The sequence below is a fragment of the Camelina sativa genome, chromosome 20, assembly GCF_000633955.1.
Source record: "Camelina sativa cultivar DH55 chromosome 20, Cs, whole genome shotgun sequence".
NCBI lineage: Eukaryota > Viridiplantae > Streptophyta > Magnoliopsida > Brassicales > Brassicaceae > Camelina > Camelina sativa.
The window spans coordinates 3,383,623-3,406,766 of record NC_025704.1 but is presented as its reverse complement, the minus strand read 5'-3'; the positions used below and the strand labels follow the sequence as shown (position 1 = coordinate 3,406,766).

The 23,144-nt window shown below is 38.5% G+C and overlaps 7 protein-coding genes across 9 annotated transcripts; 5 read left to right on the top strand and 2 right to left on the bottom strand.

The window, feature by feature from the left end:
* Nucleotides 1,103–5,149, top strand: LOC104769016 (transcription factor BIM1). 3 transcript variants are annotated; one of them, XM_010493134.2, is made up of 12 exons: nt 1,103–1,298; nt 1,468–1,890; nt 2,058–2,113; nt 2,403–2,825; nt 2,917–3,019; nt 3,105–3,241; nt 3,320–3,434; nt 3,551–3,620; nt 3,717–3,812; nt 3,916–4,268; nt 4,366–4,474; nt 4,567–5,149. In XM_010493134.2, exons 4-12 carry the CDS (start codon nt 2,636–2,638, stop codon nt 4,654–4,656), a joined length of 1,263 nt encoding a protein of 420 aa, XP_010491436.1. In that variant the 5' UTR covers nt 1,103–1,298; nt 1,468–1,890; nt 2,058–2,113; nt 2,403–2,635; the 3' UTR covers nt 4,657–5,149. The 3 variants fall into 3 exon arrangements, with proteins under 3 accessions (XP_010491436.1, XP_010491435.1, XP_010491434.1); XM_010493133.2 differs by having other exon boundaries at nt 2,021–2,113; nt 3,919–4,268; XM_010493132.2 differs by having other exon boundaries at nt 2,021–2,113.
* Nucleotides 7,193–9,512, top strand: LOC104769015 (kinesin-like protein KIF15). The gene is made up of 5 exons (XM_010493131.2): nt 7,193–7,569; nt 7,870–7,953; nt 8,408–8,728; nt 8,858–9,076; nt 9,168–9,512. The coding sequence occupies exons 1-5, from the start codon at nt 7,363–7,365 to the stop codon at nt 9,321–9,323; spliced, it is 987 nt and encodes a 328-aa protein (XP_010491433.1). The 5' UTR covers nt 7,193–7,362; the 3' UTR covers nt 9,324–9,512.
* On the top strand, nt 9,689–15,262 carry LOC104769012 (uncharacterized ATP-dependent helicase YprA). Its single transcript, XM_010493127.1, has 19 exons — nt 9,689–9,885; nt 10,000–10,593; nt 10,691–11,374; nt 11,480–11,611; nt 11,736–11,815; nt 11,961–12,055; nt 12,150–12,217; nt 12,307–12,408; nt 12,497–12,582; nt 12,673–12,780; nt 12,870–12,945; nt 13,025–13,161; nt 13,246–13,405; nt 13,491–13,670; nt 13,755–14,027; nt 14,106–14,273; nt 14,362–14,598; nt 14,682–14,840; nt 14,945–15,262. The coding sequence occupies exons 1-19, from the start codon at nt 9,706–9,708 to the stop codon at nt 14,996–14,998; spliced, it is 3,573 nt and encodes a 1,190-aa protein (XP_010491429.1). The 5' UTR covers nt 9,689–9,705; the 3' UTR covers nt 14,999–15,262.
* LOC104769013 (isoaspartyl peptidase/L-asparaginase 1) lies at nt 15,226–17,001 on the top strand. Its single transcript, XM_010493128.2, has 4 exons — nt 15,226–15,506; nt 15,827–16,060; nt 16,152–16,238; nt 16,325–17,001. The coding sequence occupies exons 1-4, from the start codon at nt 15,342–15,344 to the stop codon at nt 16,787–16,789; spliced, it is 951 nt and encodes a 316-aa protein (XP_010491430.1). The 5' UTR covers nt 15,226–15,341; the 3' UTR covers nt 16,790–17,001.
* Nucleotides 17,079–18,677, bottom strand: LOC104769014. Its single transcript, XM_010493130.1, is given in 4 exon segments — nt 17,079–17,782; nt 18,421–18,501; nt 18,503–18,640; nt 18,642–18,677. Coding segments are annotated over 4 exon segments (942 nt in total). The 3' UTR covers nt 17,079–17,095.
* LOC104769011 (polyubiquitin 11) lies at nt 18,902–20,161 on the top strand. The gene is made up of 2 exons (XM_010493126.2): nt 18,902–19,025; nt 19,288–20,161. The coding sequence occupies exon 2, from the start codon at nt 19,288–19,290 to the stop codon at nt 19,975–19,977; it is 690 nt and encodes a 229-aa protein (XP_010491428.1). The 5' UTR covers nt 18,902–19,025; the 3' UTR covers nt 19,978–20,161.
* Nucleotides 20,616–23,142, bottom strand: LOC104772164 (syntaxin-132; the record flags this gene model as incomplete). The annotated part of the gene is made up of 12 exons (XM_010496809.2): nt 20,616–20,995; nt 21,135–21,200; nt 21,342–21,422; nt 21,528–21,605; nt 21,687–21,712; nt 21,803–21,863; nt 21,939–21,981; nt 22,117–22,190; nt 22,275–22,363; nt 22,727–22,775; nt 22,941–22,997; nt 23,083–23,142. Coding segments are annotated over 12 exons (855 nt in total), but the record flags the coding sequence as incomplete, so codon positions are not given.

Here is a 23,144-nt window from a genome sequence, read left to right as displayed (position 1 = left end):
TAAAGAAAAAGGTAGAAAATGATGAGGAGACACATGGTTTCATCAACTTTATTCTTTCGCTTCATTTAAGTCTTGGTGTATTAAGTTAACGAAAAATACAAGAATATCCGAGGACTTGAACACTAGTAGTATCAGATATCTCCCCATTTTTTAATTACTTCACTGATTTTCGTATTTCGTATGGTTGCATTTACATCGACGAATATTAGTCGACGTACGTAATTTATGTAGTAAAAAATAAAAAGAGTGCGTTGACACGCCAAAAGCTTATAGTAATGAATATAGGAAATAAAGAAAAGGAAAACGTCACCAACAACTACAAGCTGATTAATTGGAGTATTGAATTATGAATCCGTGACGATTTAATGTTCGATAGATCGCCATGATTGTAGTAGCATACTATTATAAACATATTTTTTTCGTATGCATGCCTATAAAAGAAAAAGAGAGAGTTTAATTAATAGCCTGCATGTGAGTTTCAATTGCCGACAACGAATATTGAAAAATGACCATTAAATTGGTAGAGTCAATGAATATAAATGTCACATACAATAGTATTAATCAGGAAAACAAATGAGTAAAGAGTTTATGTTAGCAAATTACGATTCCTCGACTATAAATTACAATGTAAATTTTGCTGAGATTAACGAATACTCCATATAGAAAACTTCAAATACTAATTTAAATAATGTAAAAGGTACATACGAGCAATAATTGATTATCGCAGTAATTCTTAGAAACAATAAAATATTTAAAACTAGGAACAATATTGGGATCGTCGAACACGATAAAAAACAAAAGCGTAGTAGTGTTGTGTTGTGTAAGTACATCGATTAAACCAAAAACGAAACAATAAATAAAATAAGTAAAAATTGGTGCGTGTGTGTGTATTATTTTTGTTACCTTTTTTTAAAAAAAAAAGAAAAAAAAAGAGCGCCGCTAAACGGATAAACCCACTCTGTTACCTTACACTAGAAAGCAACTAACCAAGAGACATCCACCACGTGACTCCGTTAGATTAACGTCGTTTAAATAACTCCGTGTTTTTATATTTTTAACGGGGAGCGTTATAATGACTGTATAAAACATTTCCGCCTTCTCGTTTTCCTCTCAAAACAGAGAGAGAGAGAGAGAGAGAGAGAGAAAGAGAAAGAGAAAGAGAGAGAGAGTGAGATAAGCTCTCTGGCTGATCTTTTTTTTTTTTTGGTTTCTTCCCGATCAGATCGAAGAGTTTTTTTTAATCTCGGAATTCAAACCAAGCTTTCACACAATTGTGGTTTGATTCGTTGTAGAAGAAGGTACGTCTTTGTTAGCTCTAAAATCTAAATCCGTTCGTTTAATTTAGGTTTTAGATTTTGACTTATACTCATTGGTTGACTTGAATTATGCAAAATTGAGTTGGTTTAAGCTATGAACTCTGCTGAATTATGGTTAATCTTGTGTTTTTCTATTCAATTCTGATGACAGATCTATCGAATCCACGAATTTGGTGGTTTCCGACGATTCTTCCGGTCGAATTCCGGTTCAATTCTCGGTGAAAGCTGCACCGTAGACCGATTTAGGTCAAATCGAGAGCTGGAATTTGACCAGAATTCGAGTTGTTTTCACGGAGAAAAAGCATAATTCAGAGCCTTCTGAGCTCAATTCCGCTTCTTTGACCATCGGAGAAGACAACATCTATTGACTTAGCTGATACAAGTCGCAGATCTGAGCTAATTCCGTCGATTTTGCCAAGAATTATCCGAGACAGCTGCATAATTCTGAAAATTCCCGCGCACAAATTATAATATTTTTTTTTTGTTTTTTGTTTTTTAATTTTTTAAAAATTCAAGAATTGTCGAAGCTGCTGTTCCATGGAGCTTCCTCAACCTCGTCCCTTCAAAACCGAAGGTAACACTATTTATCTGTTATACTAATATATTATCATAATATATATATATAAAAAAAGAGTTTAGTTTTTACAAGATTTATTTTTGTTTTGTTTTGGGGTTTTTTTTTTAATTAAGAAGAATTTTCACAGGTAGAAAACCAACACATGATTTTTTATCGCTCTGCAGTCATTCAACCGTCCACCCATCAGATCCAAAGCCTACACCACCACCTTCCTCTCAAGGTATTTTCATTTTACTCTTTTACCCTTTTCTTAATAAATTATTACTACTATTTAGATTCTCTTAAAGGCGTCACGTTTTTTCCGCTTCTGCGCGCGTGCATCTGATCTGACTTTAAGACGAATCATGATGGATCATTTGCTATTTTCTTGGGTCCTTATGGGCCCAACTCTGTTTTAAGCCCACAGAATTTTGGGGACCCTTTTCTATGGGGTTACACATGTCGCTTATAGCTCCGCCTTCGAATACATTCTCTCAATTAATCTCTTTCAACGTTCATTTTGTGAGCAGGTAGTAACTTGAAAACCCATGATTTTCTTCAACCGTTAGAATGTGTTGGTGGTAAAGAAGAGATTAGTAGGATTAACACTACCACTACAGCGTCCGAGAAGCCACCTCCCCCTGCACCTCCACCACCGCTTCAGCACGTACTTCCTGGTGGTATAGGGACTTACACTATAAGCCCAATTCCTTATTTTCATCATCATCATCAGAGAGTTCCTAAGCCGGAGTTGTCACCACCGATGATGTTCACTGCTGCTGCGCAAGCTAGTGGTGGTAATGAAAGAAACATTTTGGACGAGAATTCAAACTCTAATTGCAGCTCTTACGCTGCTGCAGCTAGCGGATTCACTCTCTGGGATGAATCTGTTTCTGGGAAGAAGGGACAGACAAGGAAGGAGAATAATGTTGGGGAGAGAGCAAATATGAGAGGTAACAAGAATATTCATATCGTGATGTTAAATTAGACTAGTTTACATGTGTTTAGAAAATGATGATATCAGTTGTTTTCTTTGATTTATAGCTGATGTTGCAGCAACTGTGGGACAATGGCCAGTGGTGGAACGACGGTCCCAGTCTTTGACTAATAACCATATGAGCGGTTTCAGTTCTCGCTCTTCCTCTCAGTAAGTCTCAACTCTTCTCTTTCCTCTATCACTCGGTCTATGGTCTTAAAAAGGAAGATCGACTAAGGTTTCAATTTGGTTGCAGAGGATCTGGGCTTAAGAGCCAAAGCTTCATGGACATGATAAGGTCAGCAAAAGGAAGTTCACAGGAAGATGATCTAGATGATGAAGACGATTTTCTTATGAAGAAAGAAAGCTCCTCGACTAGCCAGAGCCATAGAGGTTTGATTTTTTAAAATGTCAGCTTTATGTTTTCTAAACCGTAACAAGCTTAATATCTGACCGATTCGTTCTCTACAGTCGATTTGAGGGTAAAAGCAGATGTGAGAGGTTCTGGTAACGATCAAAAGCTGAGCACACCTAGGTCTAAACATTCTGCTACAGAGCAACGAAGAAGGAGTAAGATCAATGATAGGTAAGACTTGAATATGTTGTACTCATAGATATGATATGTAGCAAAAGCGGAGTTGGTTATAGAGTTTAGCAGAGAGGTGAGACTAATCAAACATTGTTAATGGATCTCCATTGCAGATTTCAAATGTTGAGACAACTAATACCTAACAGTGACCAAAAGCGGGACAAGGCCTCCTTCCTACTAGAGGTATAACTATGATTTTCTCTCAAAAGTTATGTAACAGATTATTCACTCTCATCATTTCTTAATCTCTAAAATATATTATTTTGAAACTTTGTACAGGTTATCGAGTATATTCAATTCTTACAGGAGAAAGCAGACAAGTATGAAACCTCTTACCAAGGATGGAATCACGAACCTGCAAAGCTATTGAATTGGGTAAACACAATCTCACGTTTTCCTACCATACCTCATTCTCTTTCTACCGGGTTGGAAACTGAAAACAAACAAACCATGTAATGTTAATCTGGTTACATTACAGCAGAGAAACAATCAACAGCTGGTACCTGAAGGAACCGTTGCTTTTGCTCCAAAACTGGAAGAAGAGAAGAACAACATTCCGGTTCCGGTACTTGCAACAGCTCAAGGCGTTGCTATCGATCATCCAACAGCCGCAACGACCTTTCCATTGTCGATTCAAAGCAACAATTTTTTCTCTCCTGTGATTGCGGGTAACCCTGTACCTCAGTTCCACACAAGAGTCGCGTCATCAGAAGCCGTAGAGCCAATCCCGAGTTCTCGGAGTCAAACTCAGCCATTGAAAGAAGAAGAAGAAGTAGAAGATGAGGAAATTCTTGAGGGTAACATCAGTATTTCAAGTGTTTACTCACAAGGGTAAAAAACTAAAAGACCTTTCCTCTTGATCTTGTAACAGTTAAAACAAAAAGGTATTTACCTCTCTCTTTTTTTTTATAACTTTTGTGTGGAGCAGTTTAGTGAAAACACTGAGAGAAGCATTGGAGAATTCAGGGGTGGACTTAACGAAAGCAAGCATCTCCGTTGAAATCGAGCTCGCTAAACAGTCTTCGTCTTCCTTCAAGGTTTCTTTATTTTTCTTTACGTTTGATTCAATTTCAAACACAATTTTGTTGGGTTTGATCATGATAGTTTTTAGTTTATTTACTACTGATAGGATCATGAAGCTCGTGGACCAGTTTCTCGAACCAGAAACGAGGACGTCAAGCAAACTCGGAAACCAAAACGGCTCAAGACGGGACAATAGAAGTTCTAAACACAAAAAACCAAAACCAAACACACAATCCGGTAAAAACACCAAAGTTGATTCCTCTGTTTTTTTTCTTCTAATATTTTTTTTTATATCTCAAAAAAGGGATTATAGTTTATTATTTTTAGCTATATCTTGATTGTTTCTTTTGTACATTCGAAAATCATGTTTTTTTTTTATCTCGTGGGTCCATAATCTTTTGAGACCTAAGAAGAAGACTAGTGCGACCCGGTTGTGCTAACCGCATTTTAGAACATAATCTCAAATATTCTTTGGGGTTTTATCCTTCTTTTGAGGAATATATCATTATTAAGGGGAAGAAGGCTTCCAATGTTTTCGAGAAGCTTCCTATGTTATGCGAAATCATTTGTTACCCTCTATATATCATCTTCACACACTCTTTTGGATCTATCTTGTTATTACTTGTATGCAATACTATTTTTTGTTTGTTACTATTAAAGCTTACTGTAATGGTAAAGAAATCTCATCATTGAAAATAGCACTGTTATCGTAAAGAAGACTCACATAACATTTTTCGATACACCAACTAACTTGAAGGAGCTATAACTACAATTATACAAGTAAGTTAACAGGCAAAGTGTTACCATAAATCATCATGTGCTGCTCATCATCATCATCTTACTAGCAACATCCTCCTCATCAGCATCCATAAGTCTGCCTTATCTCCTCAAAAAGGGCTGTGGGATCCGTGTAAAAGTATGAATGAGAAGAGTGGTACGGCTTAAAAGGGAGCTTCTCCTCATCCTCAACAAAGCCAAGGCTGCTGGCCATGGCAATGATAGCCTGGTTGGAAGGAGGCTTAAAAGGGCGATTCTCTTCATCATCCGTATCAAAGCCAGCCTGGTTGGAAGGAGGCTTAAAAGGGCCATTCTCCTCATCATCCGTATCAATGCTAAATCTGCTAACGATACCATGCTTGGAAGGAGGCTTAAAAGAAGGATTCTCCTCCTCATCATCCGTATCATCAAAGCCAAAGCTGCTAACTCGTGCTGGGCACGGGACGGGTACCCTTGAATTTTCTCCGACCCTTTACTCGTCCCGACCCTAACGGTTACGGGTACCCGGTAAAAAATAGTTGACCCTTTACTCGTCCCGACCCTTTATTATTACCCGGAAAACGAGTACCCGATAGAAAAATGTTAATAATCGCAATAATAATTTTCTTTTTTTGAAATCCAAAAAATGAAAAATTCATAAATTTATGCAATATATAGTTCCAAAATTATAAAATTACGAATTTTGAAAATAAAAATAATATATTAATTCAGTTAGGCTAAGTTGAACTTAGGTTTTAATTCTAACTCTATAAATTAATAATAAATAATAATAATAATAATACAAAATATTAACGGGTATTTACGGGTCGGGTAGCAAAACGGGTAAAGGGCCGAATAACGGGACGGGTATTGAAAACTAAATTAATACCCTATACTCGTCCCTTACTCACGGGTAATATAAATATAATACCCTTTACTCGACCCTAAAGCTGCGGGTACCCTTTTTTTTGGGACGGGTACGAGCCGAGTAACGGGTCGAGTACGGGTAACGGGTATTAGTGCCCAGGCCTAGTGGTAACGATAGTATGAGCATGGTTGAAAGGAAGCCGAGCCACGGTGGATGAAGAAGAGGACCCCACTATGTCTTCTTCTACTATAGCCGGGGCGGAACTGGTTGCTGCAACTGACTGCCTTATCTCCTCATCAAGGGATCTGAGATTGTAAAAGTGTGAATGAGAGTGATACGGACGAAAAGGGCGAATCTCATCATCCGTATCAAAGCCAAGGCTGGTAACGATAGCATGGTTGGAAGGAGGCCGAGCCATGGTGGAGGAAGAAGAGGATCCGACTTTGTCTTTCCCCTTATTACGAGTTATCGTCGAAGGCAAGTGAGGAGCATCTCCCTCCTCGTCGTCCCCGCGCAGCCGGTAATTTCTAAGACGGTTATTTTCCATGACCTCTCTCTCGAATTAGGGTTTTTACAGTTATGGTTGAAATACGTATATATATAAAGAGCATATAGCCAATGTAGGACCTTGTAGCAAAAGTAACCTTTTTTTTTGGGTTTTGTTTTACTTTTACGGTTTTACAAATGTTAAATTGAAACGACCTCCTTGAGCGCGTTTAAGACCTTGTATTATTGAGATTTACAACTACGGTGCCTATATTTCGTTTTCTATCATAATTACCCACATCCAATAAGTAATAAGTATGTTTTGTCCAAAAAGAAAGAAATAAATAAGTAATAAGTACATTATTATGATATTGTTATTTACTATTTTTGGTGATTGAAATAATAAAAATGAAATCTCTATTACATGATTCTTAATTGTCAATTTCCAAACTTAAACCAAGCATAAAAATGTTAGAAAGTTAGAAATAAGGGAACCTTAAAAGAAGGAAAAGATGGTTTAAAAGGAAAGAATTCAAAAAGTCATGGGGTAAATCCAGAGAATTGTGAAAGAAGATGAGGGTAAATTAGTAATCTTAAGTTGGTTGTTTCAGATGAACGTTGGAGAAAGGAAAAAAAAAAAAAAGGGATTGAGATCCAAAAAAGCTCAGACTCGAAGAATGAATTTATTTTGAATAAAAATCCAAAGTCAGACCTCTGGGGGTTGTTGAGGACTTAATCATAAATCACTGAAGCAGATCTATTATACTACTACGGAGGAGGAAGGTGAAGAAGATGTATGAGCAACAGCAGCAGCAGCATTTCGTGGATTTGCAAAGCGATTCTGGATTTGGGGATGATAGCTCGTGGCTTGCCGGCGACGACGATCTCCGACTGTCTCCTCACCAATCTGTCGCCGGTACGAACTCCGGTAACGAGAATCTAGATCGTCGTCTCTTAAAAGATCTCGTTGAGATGGTTCCCCTTATCGAGCATTACATGGTAATTTTTTTTTTTTCTTTTCTAACTCTCTTGGGCCGTTTTAGCTCAAAAGCTTTGGGGTTTGAGGGGATTTGGTGATAAATTCATCGAAATTATGTTTGGGGTTTTAGACGGATTTGGTTTCTTAATTTTGAGAAATTTGCAGTAATTTTGACGGATTTATTTGGGGGAAAATGTCGATATGTGTAAATGTGAGAGAAATTGATAATAAAAATCTGAAATTTCTGAATAGTTTTGTAGATTTCATTGTTTAGGTTGAATTTTTTGTAATGAGCTTTCTTCTCATTTGAACGCTATTAGGAACATAAAGAAAGGAGTTCGTTTAAGCGGCGTGGTTCCATGATCTACACTAAGATGCCTTCTAAAGATTCCTTGTCCAGAAGGGTAAGATGTTAATCTTCTTGTCTTCGTTTGATCTCTCTTTATCACATCTCTTTATGGCATTTTATCCATACACTGTTGCGCTTGGTTGCATAGCTTATATTTAAGACTTGTAGTGTTTGGTTGGGTTAACACTGGTAGGTACTCAAATAAATGATTTGAATTTGTTATCTTTTCCTTTTGGGGTATGAGCAGATATCATCTTGGCTAATGACTTTAACTCATAATTTGTATATCCATTAAGGGGTTATTGGTGTTTTTAGTTATTATTATGAGAAGTAAATTGTTGTAATGATAGTTCTCTGTTGGAGCACTGGTGTCTTCAAACTTGTAAAAAAAAACTTCTTTGGGTGGTTTTGGGTTTTAATTCTCCTCGCCAAATGTTACTCAATGTTTTTCCAATGCTCGGCTGTATAACTAACTTATTCGCTTGTATTTGCATGTATCTGATCTAAAGGGAAGAAATGGTTCTCAAACAGTCCCAGGAAGAAAGAAGAGAGACCCTGAGGACAATAGTGATATTATGAACAATTCTTTGGAAGATGGTGAAAACACGAAGGCTTTGGCTGGTGCAGAAAAGGAAGAACTGACTAGACTAAGAGAGCAAGTGAATGACTTGCAGACAAAATTATCGGAGAAAGAAGAGGTTTTTAAGTCAATGGAAATGTCAAAGAACCAGGTAAACGATATCCAAGAAAAGCTTGAAGCAACAAAACGATTGGTTGCTGAGAAGGATATGTTGATCAAGTCTATGCAGTTACAATTATCGGACACAAAGGTAAACCTCTTTCAATAATGTGTCTTTAGATTTTTCCTTTGTCTTTACTTGGAATGTGGTTTTAAACAAAGTGGGGAATACTCAGTTTGCTCTCACTTGTTGATAGCTTCCTTTCGCTGTTTTCACTAGATCAAACTTGCAGACAAGCAAGCTGCCCTTGAGAAGACTCTATGGGAAGCAAATACATCAGGGACGAAGGCAATCAAGCTTCAAGAACAGCTAAATACTCTTGAAGGAGAAATCTCTACGTTCACACGGGTATTCGAAACTCTGGCGAAACCCGATTCCAAGAAACCAGACAGGGATTATGATGCAAGACCATATGAATTTGATCATATTCCATATCTTGTAAGTCAAAAACCACACTACAATCATCTCTCTTTTTTATTTTTAACCGGGGTCATATGTAAAGCTGATGCGAATACAACATTAACAACAGGATGATGTAGATGAAACTGAACTGAGGAAGATGGAAGAAGCAAGATTAGCATATGTTGCAGCAGTGACAACCGCAAAGGAACGAGAAGATGAAGAATCTCTGGCCATGGCTGCAAAAGCAAGAGCATACCTGCAATCACTAGCCTTTACATATTAATCATCTTGAGGTACCTTCTTATAGGATTTGTCACTCCTTGGTTCTGTTTTTAGATGTATGTAGATTTGTACCATGAAAAAAAATTGGAGAAGAAACACAAAGTTATGGTTTCCCCCAAAATCAATGAACGCAACTCGAGTTTTTGTTTCTTCAAATTGAGCATGTATGAGTAATTGAGTATGATGATGATGTATCCTTCGAACATATAATATCAGATTGTATTATAAAAATAGTTCGCACGTGCGGAATCCACTCACCTGTGTCAAAAAATCCCGCGCCATAGCCCATCAATACGATGTCGGTTTGAAAAAAGCCCAACAAAGTCTCATAAATAAAAACTTCTTCTCTTTGTTAATGGAAGGAAAAAAGTAAAAGTTCGGTAATGGCGAGCGAGAGACGAAGCAGCGGCGGAGGCACTGTTGCGATCTCTGTCAGAAGCATTACCGGCGAATCGACGACCGTTTACGTTTCCTCCGACGGGACAATCCAAGACCTTAAGATTGCCCTAAAATCCTCTTTCCCTCCCGCTTCTTTTTTTCCCAATTTCCATCTGTATTACAAGGTAATGCTTCTGATTACAAGTTTCGTTTTTTGTTTCTTCCCTTATCAGACCCTTCTTGGGAAATCTTAATGCTCGTTTGTATCGTTTACAATTTAGAATTTTTATCTTTTGTAGCAAAATAAATTGAGTCTGAAGAGTAGAGTTGCTGCTGTTGTTAACAATGACGGTGAGTTCGTGAGTTTGGTTCCCTATGTTAAGAAGGAACAACCACAGACTCCAAAACCCGATTTGTTAAAACCCTCATTGAGTGCTTCTGTGAGGATTCCGAAATATTCAACCTTGAAAGATGAAAACGGTAAAGCAGCTGAGAGCCATTGTGTTGGGGAGAAACGAAAACGGGATCAAGAAGCTTGTCCATATGGGTTCTTTGATGGTGCTTTGGAGTCTGATTGTAATGATGCATTTAAGGGTCAGAACACAGAGAAGCTTGCTGGGGTTTTGAAGTCTAGGAATTGCTTGACATCTCCAAGTTCTACAAAGTGCTTGATGTCATGGGATACAAGAACTAGCTCTTTGTGTTCTTGTCCAGATTGGGTGAAGTTGTCTATGGAGACATTCGCGTTTCTGAATCTTTTTTCGTCTCTTATTCAATCAATGGGAGAGAAGTTGTATATAACCCGCTTGAAGGAATCTCTTTTCCGGTTAGCAATGTCTGGAGTTCGTGTTGGTATACAAGACGTTAAGAATCTCTCAGTTATATGCCCCAAGGTGATTTTTCTATATCTTTTTTCAAGTATACTTGCTTATTTTGTGGCTAAATGTTTTAATATGTAACCACAATGGTTGTTCGCAATGGTTGTTGTAGGTTGTAAAGGTTATCACTGATGACTTTGAAGCTGTGAACCATGAGAATGCTATAGTTATAGCTGATTATCCGGAGACAGATTATAAACCAGCTCGTAAGAAAACTCCACTTGCAAAGGTCTTTAGTGCCATGAAAAAACGGGAGACTTCCTTTAAGTCTGAATTGTGGGAGTCAATCAAATCACTACTGGTAAAGAATAGAGGTGAGTGTGGAATAGCTATTTCCTTGGAGGACATGCTTAAATTTGCCAGCGAAGGTAGAGCTTCTAGTGGAAACAAAGCTAGACAGGCTGGGAACGGCACTTCTTTCTCTGGTTCTCGTAAATCCCAGACTTTGTGTCATGACACAAATTCACTGCAACCATCGGAGATGGTCGAACATCTCAGGAATGGTATTGGATCTAATGGACAGGTAGTTCACGTTGAAGTTATCAATGCTAGAAGAGCTGCCTGCGTCGAAATGTTAGATGAGCTCTCAGAAACCACCAAGTCTGCCTTGAAACGAATTGGACTCAATAAATTTTACAGCCATCAGGCTGAAGCAATTTCATCAGCCTTGTCTGGGAAGAATGTTGTGGTTGCAACTATGACTTCCAGTGGAAAATCTCTCTGCTATAATGTGCCTGTCTTTGAGGAATTGTGTAAAGACACAGATTCTTGTGCCTTGTACTTATTTCCGACCAAGGTTACTCATTTTTTCTCTTTTTCTTTTGAGTTTTCTATGCTTAAGAGATCATACAACTTCTTAGAACTGCTATAATAGAAAGAGACTCTCTGTTTGTTTGAATAGGCCTTAGCTCAGGATCAATTAAGAGCATTGTCTGATTTGATTAAAGGACACGAAGCAAGCATAAACATGGGAGTGTACGATGGTGATACTCCTTATAAGGATAGAACATGGCTGAGGAGTAATGCTAGACTGGTAATGTCTTATTGTCATTTTCCCCCCCAATAGATTAGTGATTCATTCACTCAGTTTCATCTGAATTCCGAAGACATAATTCTCTAACTAACAAGTCTAACAGTATTGGAATTTATGCATGTAGCTGATCACAAATCCCGATATGTTACATATGTCAATTATGCCTCTCCATGGACAATTTAGCCGGATTTTATCTAACCTTAGGTAACACATCTTCCTATGAAGGTTTTATCTCCTCTCATTTTAAGTTTGAATAATATCAATGGAAGCATTGCAAGACATGAACTGGTGTAGAGAGGAACAAGCCCATATATCATTAATGATTTAAGTTCTAAGTTGATAATTTCAGGTATGTTGTGATCGATGAAGCCCATACTTACAAGGGACCATTTGGCTGCCACACAGCCCTTATATTGAGAAGACTTCGCCGCCTGTGCTCTCATGGTGCAATACTGATCCCATGGTTAAACCAATATAGCCTTCATTACGAATTTCGTCCATTTAGACTTTGAATTGATCAAACTTATCTACTTTTCAGTTTATGGTGCCAATCCTTCTTTCATATTTTGCACTGCAACTTCTGCTAATCCTCGACAACATTGCATGGTAGGCCTACATTACCAATCATCTGTATAAAATATTCGCCTCTCCAAATCTATCATTCTGGATCAAAACGTGATTTGCTATTGGTGTAGGAGCTTGCAAACCTATCTGAGCTCGAGCTGATAGAAAATGATGGAAGTCCTTCCTCTGAAAAGCTTTTTGTCCTGTGGAATCCATCAGTTCTTCCAACAAGTGTATAATTCAGTTTCCTTGATTTTTTTTTTTTGTAACCAATTCTAAAACTTTATTTACTCAATGTTTCCTTAATCTATTGTATCACAGAAACCTGAAGAAAGTTCGAAATTCGTGAGCAGTAGTGAAGCTGCTGCAGGTAAACCATATGGAGCTGCTGCCGATACACCATCAAGGTAATTTTTGAGTCATTGGCCTTGCTAACAAGAAATCAATATGTATTTTCATCTATAGCTAACATTAAATATCATTTCATTTCTTTACAGCCCAGCTTCTGAAGTTTCACACCTCTTCGCAGAGATGGTTCAACATGGCCTACGTTGCATTGCTTTTTGTCCATCTCGCAAACTCTGTGAACTTGTTTTATGTTTGACGTAAGTCCTCTTGTTTACCGCTGATAGTAAAACAATTCACACTAGAGTATTTGATTGATGGAGTTTGACATCCATTAAATATGCCGCAGACGTGAAATTCTAGAAAAGACTGCCCCTCATTTGGTTGAAGCCATATCCTCATATCGTGGAGGCTACATTGCTGAGGTACATTTTCTATTTTTATGTGTCTGTTCTTTGGTGTTGTTTGTAGATGAATTGCGTTTACCAGATCAATATTTTGCAGGACCGGAGGAAAATAGAGAGCGATTTATTTGGTGGAAAGCTTTGTGGTATTGCTGCAACAAACGCACTTGAGTTGGGGATTGATGTTGGTCACATCGATGTAACTCTTCATTTAGGTTTTCCCGGCAGTATTGCCAGGTAAATCAGTTTGATTGGTTCTTTTTATTTTCTCTTTTAGAACTTAAATTCCATAATGTGCAACTGATAACTTTTGAGTTTCAGTCTTTGGCAGCAAGCCGGGCGATCTGGAAGACGACAACGGCCTTCTCTTGCCGTATATGTTGCCTTTGCTGGTCCGCTTGACCAATACTTCATGAAGTTCCCGAACAAACTCTTTCGTAGCCCAATCGAGTGCTGCGTTATTGATTCTCAAAATGAGCAGGTTAGTAGTATACTGTTTGGATTCTTGTGCCAACTAACTCTAGCTGAGATTATACTGACTTGCTTTGATACTTTTCTTCTTGTAGGTCCTTGTGCAGCATTTGGCTTGTGCTGCTCTTGAGCATCCGTTGAGCTTGCAGTATGATGAACAACACTTTGGTTCTGGCATAAGCGACGCTCTTGGGTCACTCAGGAACAAAGGATACTTGACTTTTGACCCATCCCGTGATTCTGCTTCTAGAATATGGACCTATATTGGTCGAGAGGTAAATATTCGAGCTACTTTGAAAAATACAACCCAAAACCTAGTTTCCTTACCTAGCTCTAAATACCTTTGCTTGTTTTCTCAGAAAAAGCCTACGAAGAAAGTCTCTATCCGGGCCATAGAGACAGTAAGATACAGAGTCATGGAAAAGAAAAGTGAAGATCTTCTCGATGAAATCGAGGAAAGCAAAGCTTTTTTCCAGGTATATGAAGGAGCTGTTTATATGAACCAAGGAAGGACCTATCTGGTCACGAGTCTGGATATAAAAGAAAAGATTGCTTGGTGTGAATTAGCAGACGTGGATTACTACACCAGGACTCGGGATTACACTGATATCCATGTAACTGGTGGTAAAACTGTAAGTATAAACTTTGGTGTTTCTTGTTTGATAGTTCTGAATCTTTGCGAAAAAATCATTACTAAGTTCATGTTTCAGGCTTACGTATTAAAGGCTCTTAAGAACCAACTTAATAGGACAACAGCACAAAGTAATGCATGTAGAGTGACAACAAAGTGGTTTGGATTTCTTCGTATCCGAAGAAAAAACGATGAAGTAATTGATGATGTTGAGCTTTCACTCCCAAGTTATTCTTACCAATCACAGGTTTGTCTTCAACCTGCAGCCTCACACACACATACTCTTACTGTTTACATTGTGATTTTTAAGACTGATTTATGGATAATATAAATAGGCTGTTTGGATTCAAGTCCCTGAGTCAGTAAAATCAGAAGTTGAGGGGAATAAGTTATCATTCCGTGCTGGTTTACATGCCGCTTGTCATGCTCTTCTCCACGTTGTTCCACTATTTGTGCGTTGCAACTATTCAGACTTAGCTCCAGAATGTCCAAATCCGCAAGAGCAACGCTATTTCCCATCAAGAATCTTACTATATGATCGTCATCGTGGAGGAACTGGCATCTCCGCCAAGGTAAATTGTGAAAGCAAAAAAATCTCAAAGATTTATTTGTTGAATTGAATGATAAGTAACTCTTGAACATTTCTGCTCTGCAGATCCGTCCAATGTTCACTGAGCTTCTCGAAGCGGCTCTTGATCTCTTAAAGTCTTGCCGCTGCTCAGCTGAAACAGGTTGCCCAAGTTGCGTTCAGAATTATGGTTGCCAAGGGTACAATGAGCTCATACATAAGGAAGCAGCCATCCTGATCATACAGGTAACATTTGGTTTCTTTCTCACTTTTTTCTATATACTACCAAAACATATTAAAATATATGAACATGAAGCCTGATCCTTGTTGTCTAATAATATTGCGTATAGGGAGTTTTGAAGTCGGAGAAATCATATTTCGAAGACCAAGATGAATCATCATGAGAGAAGTCTCAAGGCTCTTGTTGAAACAGTCGGAGAGTTTACACTTTACAGTAGCTGATTTTTTTTTTTTAAAGAAATTCATTTACATAGATTTTGATAGGCAAAACTGCTAATTGCAGAGGATTTAGTGACTAGTTTAACAACAACACGATAAAGAAAAAAAACTTGATTTTTTGTTGGGAGTAATACTGTAAGTGTAATTTATATTAATAAACAAATGTTTAAGACAAGAGTACTGTATTATGAATTCATTTTACTTAAACATCTGAAAGAATCTTGTGAACTAAAGCAAGTTTTGGGAAAGTGAGCCAACGTGTTTTTATTTTAAGTTATCCGGCGGGCGATGGTTGGGTGGGCGATAGCTCTACACGGCGGAGCTGGAGACATCCCGATCGATCTCCCCGAAGAGCGACGTATCCCTCGTGAGATCGCCCTCCGTCACTGCCTCGATCTTGGCGTCTCCGCCCTCAAATCCGGCAAGCCTCCCTTAGACGTCGCCGAACTCGTCGTACGCCTCTCTCTCTCTCTCTCTCTCTCGATGTATTATTTTTTATGCACATATGGCAGCTGGTCGGATCCTTGTGTTTACACTATAGTTTAGACTATAGTCGATGAGGAAACGGAGAATTCGTAGTGATCATCAGTCAGTAGACTAGTCCCAAAATGAATACGATCACCATTTCTGAAATAATCAATTTTTTAAGTATGCGTTTGAGATTCGTCAAGTCTCTCTCATTATACTCCTCAAGGCTTGATAATTTCTGAGTTACTCTTTGTCTTTTACATTTTTGTTTTTATGGATGATTTGATTGATCATTATTTCTGAAGGTTCGTGAACTTGAAAATCACCCGGACTTCAATGCTGGTAAAGGTTCTGTCTTAACTACTCAAGGCACTGTTGAAATGGAAGCTTCCATAATGGAAGGTAAAACTAAAAGATGTGGAGCTGTCTCTGGCCTGACCACTGTCGTTAATCCCATCTCTTTAGCTCGCCTCGTCATGGAGAAAACCCCTCATATATATCTTGCATTCGATGCTGCTGAAGCTTTCGCTAGAGCTCATGTCAGTCAGTGTACATATAGCTATTTGACTTGTTTTGATAGTTAAACTCATAGTCCATTGTAAAGCTTTCTCTGAACTTTGGTTTTTCTAGGGAGTTGAGACGGTCGATTCTAGCCATTTCATAACTCCTGAAAACGTTGCAAGGCTGAAGCAGGCCAAAGAATTCAATCGAGTCCAGGTACTATGTTTATTTTCTTAGAAACCAAGTTCTTGAGGCTTGTCTTCATGTGATACTAAACAAAACTTTGAATTCCTTTATAACAGTTGGATTACACAGCCCCTACTCCTCCGAAAGAACTTGAAAATTGTGGCGACAGCCAAATCGGAACAGTCGGATGTGTAGCCGTAGACAGTGCTGGGAATCTAGCTTCGGCTACATCAACGGGCGGTTATGTCAACAAGATGGTTGGCAGAATTGGGGATACGCCAGTCATTGGCGCAGGAACTTACGCCAACCACCTTTGTGCCGTCTCAGCTACAGGTAAAGGAGAAGAGATCATCCGTGGAACCGTGGCTAGAGACGTGGCTGCACTCATGGATTATAAAGGCTTGTCTTTGACCGAGGCAGCAGCTTATGTTGTTGACCAATCCGTTCCTAGAGGAAGCTGTGGACTCGTTGCTGTCTCTGCTAAAGGTGAAGTCACAATGCCGTTTAACACTACTGGTATGTTCAGGGCTTGTGCTACTGAAGATGGTTACTCTGAGATCGCAATCTGGCCAAACAACTGAAACCACTAACCTTGCTTGCAGTCTTTAGAATCGGTTTGAATCGTAAGTCGGATCAGTAAAGTTAAAACAAAAGGGTTAAGATGCAAATTAATAAAACCATCATTGTTTCTTTGTTATGGGTTCTCTTTAGGCTTTCATGTTCACTATAATACAATAAGGAGTTTGTATCACCAAAATGGGTTTATGCTAATATGACCGGAAGAAGGTTTTTACATCGGAATCTTGGATTCTGTTTATACAATATTCAGCGCCGGCGGATTAAGGAAGATCGTCAGATTGGACAAATCTTGCAAATGTACCGCAAGACTAACAATAACGTAGCGTTTGAACTTCCGCGGCCAAATCTTGAGCAGTTGGATTAGCGCACCAAATCTTGCAAATGTACCGCAAGACTAACAATAACGTAGAGACGAAGATACCTAAGGCAAATTCTTTAGAAACCAATCCCACGAAGCAAACAAGACTGAGTATTCCTGCAGAACGGCTCATATGACCAGAGACTGATTTGATAGTGACGTTCTCTTCAAGCACTTCAATGACTCGGAAGAACACATACGAAACAGAGGAGACTCCAAAGTAAACCGGGGACAGATTAGTTTTCTCAAGTGATCCCATGGCTAATCCAATCTGGACAAACACCATGGCTCCTCCAAGAGCCGCCAAGATGACAAGATTTAACTTCTCTGAGCTGCAGCTTGAATCTAGGGATGAAGGGTTTAAGGTTTCGTGGCTCTTAAGGTATTTCACGAGATACCAGAAACTAACGAGAGCGGTAAGAGAAGCCAATCCGATTGCGAACTCCACGGACACAATTGCTACGAGGCATGCTAGAGCAGATAATCCAAGCATGTGGCTGATCCAATCGGCGAAACGTTTGACCACCACGTCGTCTTCGAATTCAGCGACGATCACGAGGAGAACGTAAGCGACAGAGCAGAGGCCGAAGTAATGTGGTTGGAACCAAGTCGCTTTTGTTCCCATCGAAAACGCCACCTGGTCGTATCCCATGGCCAGCATCATAATCGCTAGAGTCAAGTTATGGAGCTTCTCAGATCTTTCACTAGCCATTTCTTTGTTTCTTTTTCTTCTTGAAAGTTGAAGATTAGTAAGAGCTCTAAGAGATGAGGCGGCTTATATATATACATGTATAGGTGAAAGCAAAAATCAGAAACGGTTATAACTAACTAACTAACTTTTGCATTAATTTGATTCATCAATTTGATTATTTATTTTTGTATCAGAAATTTCCATTAAGCAGAATTTTGAACGTTTGGATGCTCTCTGAGTTTGCTTAGGCGTAGCAATGATAAAAAAAAAAGAAGATGGTTTTACTTCTGGACCTTCTGGTGGGAAACCGAAATGCTTCAACTAGCTAGAGAAGCTTTGATGAAAATCTCAAAGAAATCAACAAGGTAAGAAACAAAAAGAAAGAAACTAACATAAAAGAAACTGGTGAGGTGGGGATGAGTTAACTTTACAAACTGAATGAACGAAAGAGAAGAGAAAAACGGAACCGATCGCCACAAAGAAGAAGGTATTGCAATCCATAGAAGGACTTGGTGAGAAACGGTGTGGACCAAAAGCATGAGGATGGCAACATTACCGAACAAGTGGCTCATGCGTCCTAACACGGCTGTGAAAGGATGCGACACGGAAGCATACCCTATCACGCCAGTAATGTATTGAAAAATCACCATGCCGATAACACTATATATCTCCCCAAACGTGGGGGTAATTTGGTAGTAAAGGCCAGAACAAGCAAGTCTCGACGGTGACAATGAGCAAGTGCATCGTTACCACGTAGATTAGAGAATTTGTCCACCCTAATGTTAGCGTTAGGAATTTCAGGTAGGATTTGATCGTCGTCATCGAAGCCTTTACCGCTCATGATTTACTTTTATTAGTGTTAGTTGTATGGTGGTTTGTAAGTGAAATTTAGTATTTAATTTGTTAAAGGTTCTATTTGGGCCTCATTGGCCCGTGGACTATAATGTGGCCCTTATTCAAGAAGTAGCGTGTAAACAACGCCCAATACACGTCATAATAGTTTTGATTGGCTAATGGTTCACCGCCTCACCTTCCTCGTGACCGACTCGTCGTCTCGTCCTCATCCTCTTCTTCGATATAAACTTATATAAAACCCGACGACCTCTTTTATCTCTTTCACAATTCAGCTCCCAATCTCGAAAACCTAATAATCATCTATCATTCTCCTAATCTCTCACTCGTGATCAAGGTAAAAATTCTGAATCTCTAATACGATTACTTGTTTCTTCCTATCGCAATTGAGTCTCTGTTTTTCGAATTTTGTTCGGTTTGAGTTTCACCGATAGATTAGGGTTCGTGTTTTTTTCCGCAGATCGAATTATTTGTCTTTGAATTTGATTCGATTTTCTTAAAGAAATTGAGTTTTGTATCGATTGATAACTTGTTAATTCTATCTAGGTTTGGTACATTAGTGATCTGGGTATTTATCAATCTTTGTTTGTGAATTACAGATGCAGATCTTCGTTAAGACCCTCACCGGAAAGACAATCACCCTCGAGGTGGAAAGCTCTGACACAATCGACAACGTCAAAGCCAAGATCCAGGATAAGGAGGGTATTCCACCGGACCAGCAGAGGTTGATCTTTGCCGGTAAGCAGCTTGAAGATGGCCGTACCTTGGCTGACTACAACATCCAGAAGGAGTCTACGCTTCATCTCGTTCTCAGGCTCCGTGGTGGTATGCAAATCTTCGTTAAGACTCTCACTGGAAAGACCATCACTTTGGAGGTGGAGAGCTCTGACACCATCGACAACGTTAAAGCCAAGATCCAGGATAAAGAGGGTATCCCACCGGACCAGCAGAGGTTGATCTTTGCGGGAAAGCAACTTGAAGATGGCAGGACATTGGCTGATTACAACATCCAGAAGGAGTCTACACTTCACTTGGTGCTAAGGCTTCGTGGAGGTATGCAGATTTTTGTGAAGACTCTCACAGGCAAGACCATCACACTGGAGGTTGAGAGCTCCGACACTATTGATAACGTGAAGGCTAAGATCCAGGACAAGGAAGGTATCCCTCCGGACCAGCAGCGTCTCATCTTCGCTGGAAAGCAGCTTGAGGATGGTCGCACATTGGCTGACTACAACATCCAGAAGGAGTCGACCCTTCACTTGGTCCTCCGTCTCCGTGGTGGTTTCTAGACTCTGTTATGGTTACGCAAAAGTTTCTTTTAAAACTTGTGTATTTTGGGGGCTTTACCAGCACCCAAATAAATAATTGATGAACTATGTTTGCGGCTTTTTTTATTTCTCTTCTTTCTTTCTGAAGGCAAATCGAATGAATGGAATTATATCCTTCCAAGTAAAACTCCGATTGTTTCCTCAAGTCAGCTTGTGTTTGTAAGCACCGAATGTCCTCGGTAAAAGTATTTAGCTTCTAGTTCCGAATGATGGTTTGAACGTGTTAATGAGTTAGGTGAATAGTTTGTGGTTAATAAAAGGTGCCCCATTTAGAATAGGATATGCATATATACATATGCTCCCAGCAAGGACAGCACATGATTATGCGAAAACAGCAAAGCAACTTCTAGGTTTGAATGAAAGTTTAATTGATGATCACCAGTGTATGTGAAAGTAAATTCAGCCTTGATCTGAACCAACTGTTACTGTATTACTTTCCCATTGACAATAGTAATGATACTATCATCTATAAGTGGCTTATTTTCATGAGTATCTGAAAAGTCAACGAAAGATGGATGACAATGTTTTGTATTACCTTTTTTTTTCTTTTCCTGCCATGTAAATGCAAACACACAAAACATAAAAACAGAAATAGTCAATTATGAAACTTATCCACGTTAAATTGCACAATGAAAAGAGAAAATTGGTTTGTTTGATCCCAGTTAAAAGAATATAGAATTTTGTTGTTTTTATGTTTCCTGGTAAAAAAAAAACACACACACATCATAAACAAAACACTCTCTCACTCGAAGCCGTGCAAAGGATTGATATAATTTGCTTTTTTTCTTTGTACATTCTCTGGATTTCCTCAAGCACTCTTATTTTTCCAAGGCTTGAGAACACCAACAACGATCACTGCAACCACAATAAGGAGGATGATAATAGCAATACACATCCACTTCCTTGAGTTCTTCTGTAAGCTCTTTGCTCTTTGAAGAGCCGTGTTTCCTGATTGCACGTGATCTACTGCACTTGACACCTAGATTTGCCAAAAAGTATCATTCATCATTGTTTACTTATTGCACTGCCTTCATGTATCAACTTAAAAGGACTATATACACTGTAATTTTGAAACCTTCTAATTTTCATATCAACAGCACTCATAAATACCAAATTACCTGAGACTCTATGTTGTCAAGCATTTCTCCTTGTGCATCAACCAAAACCGCCATATCCAAGAAAATCTGCAGAAAAAGGGATCCTGTTAGATCTGTCTTTACGCGAATGACTCCATACAATTTGAGTTCTCAGCCAAACAAAAAGAGTTTGATTAACAGATTGCATCAAACTCGGTATAAGAAGAGATTGTGAGGAATCCAACATACTTGTTGTAAGTCAAGAAGTTTCTTTTCCAAGTCTCTGACAGCATCATGACGTTCTTGGATTTCCGCCAAGGTGTCCATTACCTGGGAAAGATTAAATGTTTGGATTATTACTAAACATTTGACATATAATAAAGTGTCACCATGTCCAAAGCACTTGCTTCTCAATTAGAATGGAAATGCTCGAACCTGTCCTCTTCCTTGCTCCTGAATCGCTTTCTGGAAGATCTGTTCGCTGTTTCCAGTTTCAATCATTTCATCAATAGTCTGAAAAACAAGAAACGGTAAGGCATGCGTTTTGTTCAAACTTCTGAGACCATAATGAAACCAAGAGGCTACTTTACTTACATCTTCATCTGCCCGCTCCCCAGTTACTAATTCAAGGCAAAACACACAAAAATAAAAAGTGAGAAGAAACGTAGAAGGGAATAACAAATGCAATCAGATAACATCATCGCACATACCTGTATAGATACGCCTATCGACAACATCACGATACTCTTGTTGAATATTCGCTCGTAGAACCTAAAACAAGTCGCATGTTAGTTTTAAAAATAACAGTTTCCATATAATTTTGAAAAGTTATATTTTTCTTCCTACCTGAAACTCAGCCATCTTGTCTTTCAACTTCTTCTTTAAGGAACTGTTGCAGAGAATGAAAGCATATAAAAGGTCATACCAAAGAATATTTACAGCATCCGTATGCCAAGTTCTACAACATTTAAATGAATAACAGCTGAACTTCTTCTTTATCTTATTGAAAAAGAAGAATGCTTACAGTGTAGTTGCTGTTCTTGATCGATCCACACCAGATCCTTTCCCACATCCAGGTTTTTGTCTATTTGCCAAGTTCTACAACATTTGAATGAGTATCAACATTCAAATATATAAATTCAAGAGTTGTAAAAGTAGAAGATAAAGATCCAGTGACCCTACCTCTCTGTCCGACTCCTCAAGTTTCCCCTTTATGAAACGGGCAATACTTCCAACTTCATCAACGTCCTTTTCCATCTTCTTCTTTATTGCTGTCCATTACATAAGGAGCAACACACAAAAACTATATGTTAAGTTTAAGGTCTACCATTAACACTAACCCAAACGCTTAAGCTTCAAGCACATAAAGCCAAGAATTGTGTCTAAGTTAGGATCCATCAGTTATCGTCTACGATTTTTTTTTCTGTCTTTTAAGAAATATAAACTGTCTAACTCGAATTCTCAGACATGTATGTATGGTTAATTTAAACAAATCCTTGTATCTTAGTTCCAGTGCCTAAGCTAAAGTTCATTATATCAAAAAATTTAAATCTGCTAGAGCAACAACCCTTTATAATCTCCAAGTTCCGAGTAATATGCATTGACAAAAAGATGTACAGAATAAACAAATATACCCTTCATGGCAGGAGCCTTGGTCACAGCCTTTGACTCTTCATGGGCAGCCTATAGGGTTTAACAACAACAACCACATCAGTAAAATTGAACAGTCAAAACTAAGATATATAACTTAGCACAAAAAATAACACAGAGCAACTGACAAGTGAAAGCCAACAATCATAGCAGAGAAAAATAAATAAGTGAAAGGTAAGAAAAGTCATTGGTATGTACCTGAAGTTTCTTTAGAAGCTTATCTAGCTTATCATACTGTTTATCAATATCTTGAACCTAAGAAGACAAAGAGGAAACCACTTAGGTAAAGCAATTTGATAGAGTAATATAGCAGCACTCATATATATATAAAAAAGAATACCTTTTTGAAGAAATCTTCTAAACCTTGATCTCCACCTTGTTGTTCTCCTAGTTCAACATCCC

Excerpts from the sequence above, each read along its gene's own strand:
- LOC104769016 (XM_010493132.2), top strand. The coding sequence starts at position 1,854 with ATGGAGCTTCCTCAACCTCGTCCCTTCAAAACCGAAG. Across the intron at positions 1,891-2,020 it reads TCGTCCCTTCAAAACCGAAG|GTAGAAAACCAACACATGAT; the intron begins GTAACACTATTT and ends GAATTTTCACAG. Across the intron at positions 3,813-3,915 it reads CTGCAAAGCTATTGAATTGG|CAGAGAAACAATCAACAGCT; the intron begins GTAAACACAATC and ends GTTACATTACAG.
- LOC104769015 (XM_010493131.2), top strand. The coding sequence starts at position 7,363 with ATGTATGAGCAACAGCAGCAGCAGCATTTCGTGGATTTGCAAAGCGAT. Across the intron at positions 7,570-7,869 it reads CCCTTATCGAGCATTACATG|GAACATAAAGAAAGGAGTTC; the intron begins GTAATTTTTTTT and ends GAACGCTATTAG. Across the intron at positions 8,729-8,857 it reads TACAATTATCGGACACAAAG|ATCAAACTTGCAGACAAGCA; the intron begins GTAAACCTCTTT and ends TGTTTTCACTAG.
- LOC104769012 (XM_010493127.1), top strand. The coding sequence starts at position 9,706 with ATGGCGAGCGAGAGACGAAGCAGCGGCGGAGGCACTGTTGCGATCTCT. Across the intron at positions 12,218-12,306 it reads ATCCTCGACAACATTGCATG|GAGCTTGCAAACCTATCTGA; the intron begins GTAGGCCTACAT and ends CTATTGGTGTAG. Across the intron at positions 14,599-14,681 it reads GAACTGGCATCTCCGCCAAG|ATCCGTCCAATGTTCACTGA; the intron begins GTAAATTGTGAA and ends TCTGCTCTGCAG.
- LOC104769013 (XM_010493128.2), top strand. The coding sequence starts at position 15,342 with ATGGTTGGGTGGGCGATAGCTCTACACGGCGGAGCTGGAGACATCCCG. Across the intron at positions 15,507-15,826 it reads TAGACGTCGCCGAACTCGTC|GTTCGTGAACTTGAAAATCA; the intron begins GTACGCCTCTCT and ends TTATTTCTGAAG. Across the intron at positions 16,239-16,324 it reads AAGAATTCAATCGAGTCCAG|TTGGATTACACAGCCCCTAC; the intron begins GTACTATGTTTA and ends CCTTTATAACAG.
- LOC104769011 (XM_010493126.2), top strand. The coding sequence starts at position 19,288 with ATGCAGATCTTCGTTAAGACCCTCACCGGAAAGACAATCACCCTCGAG.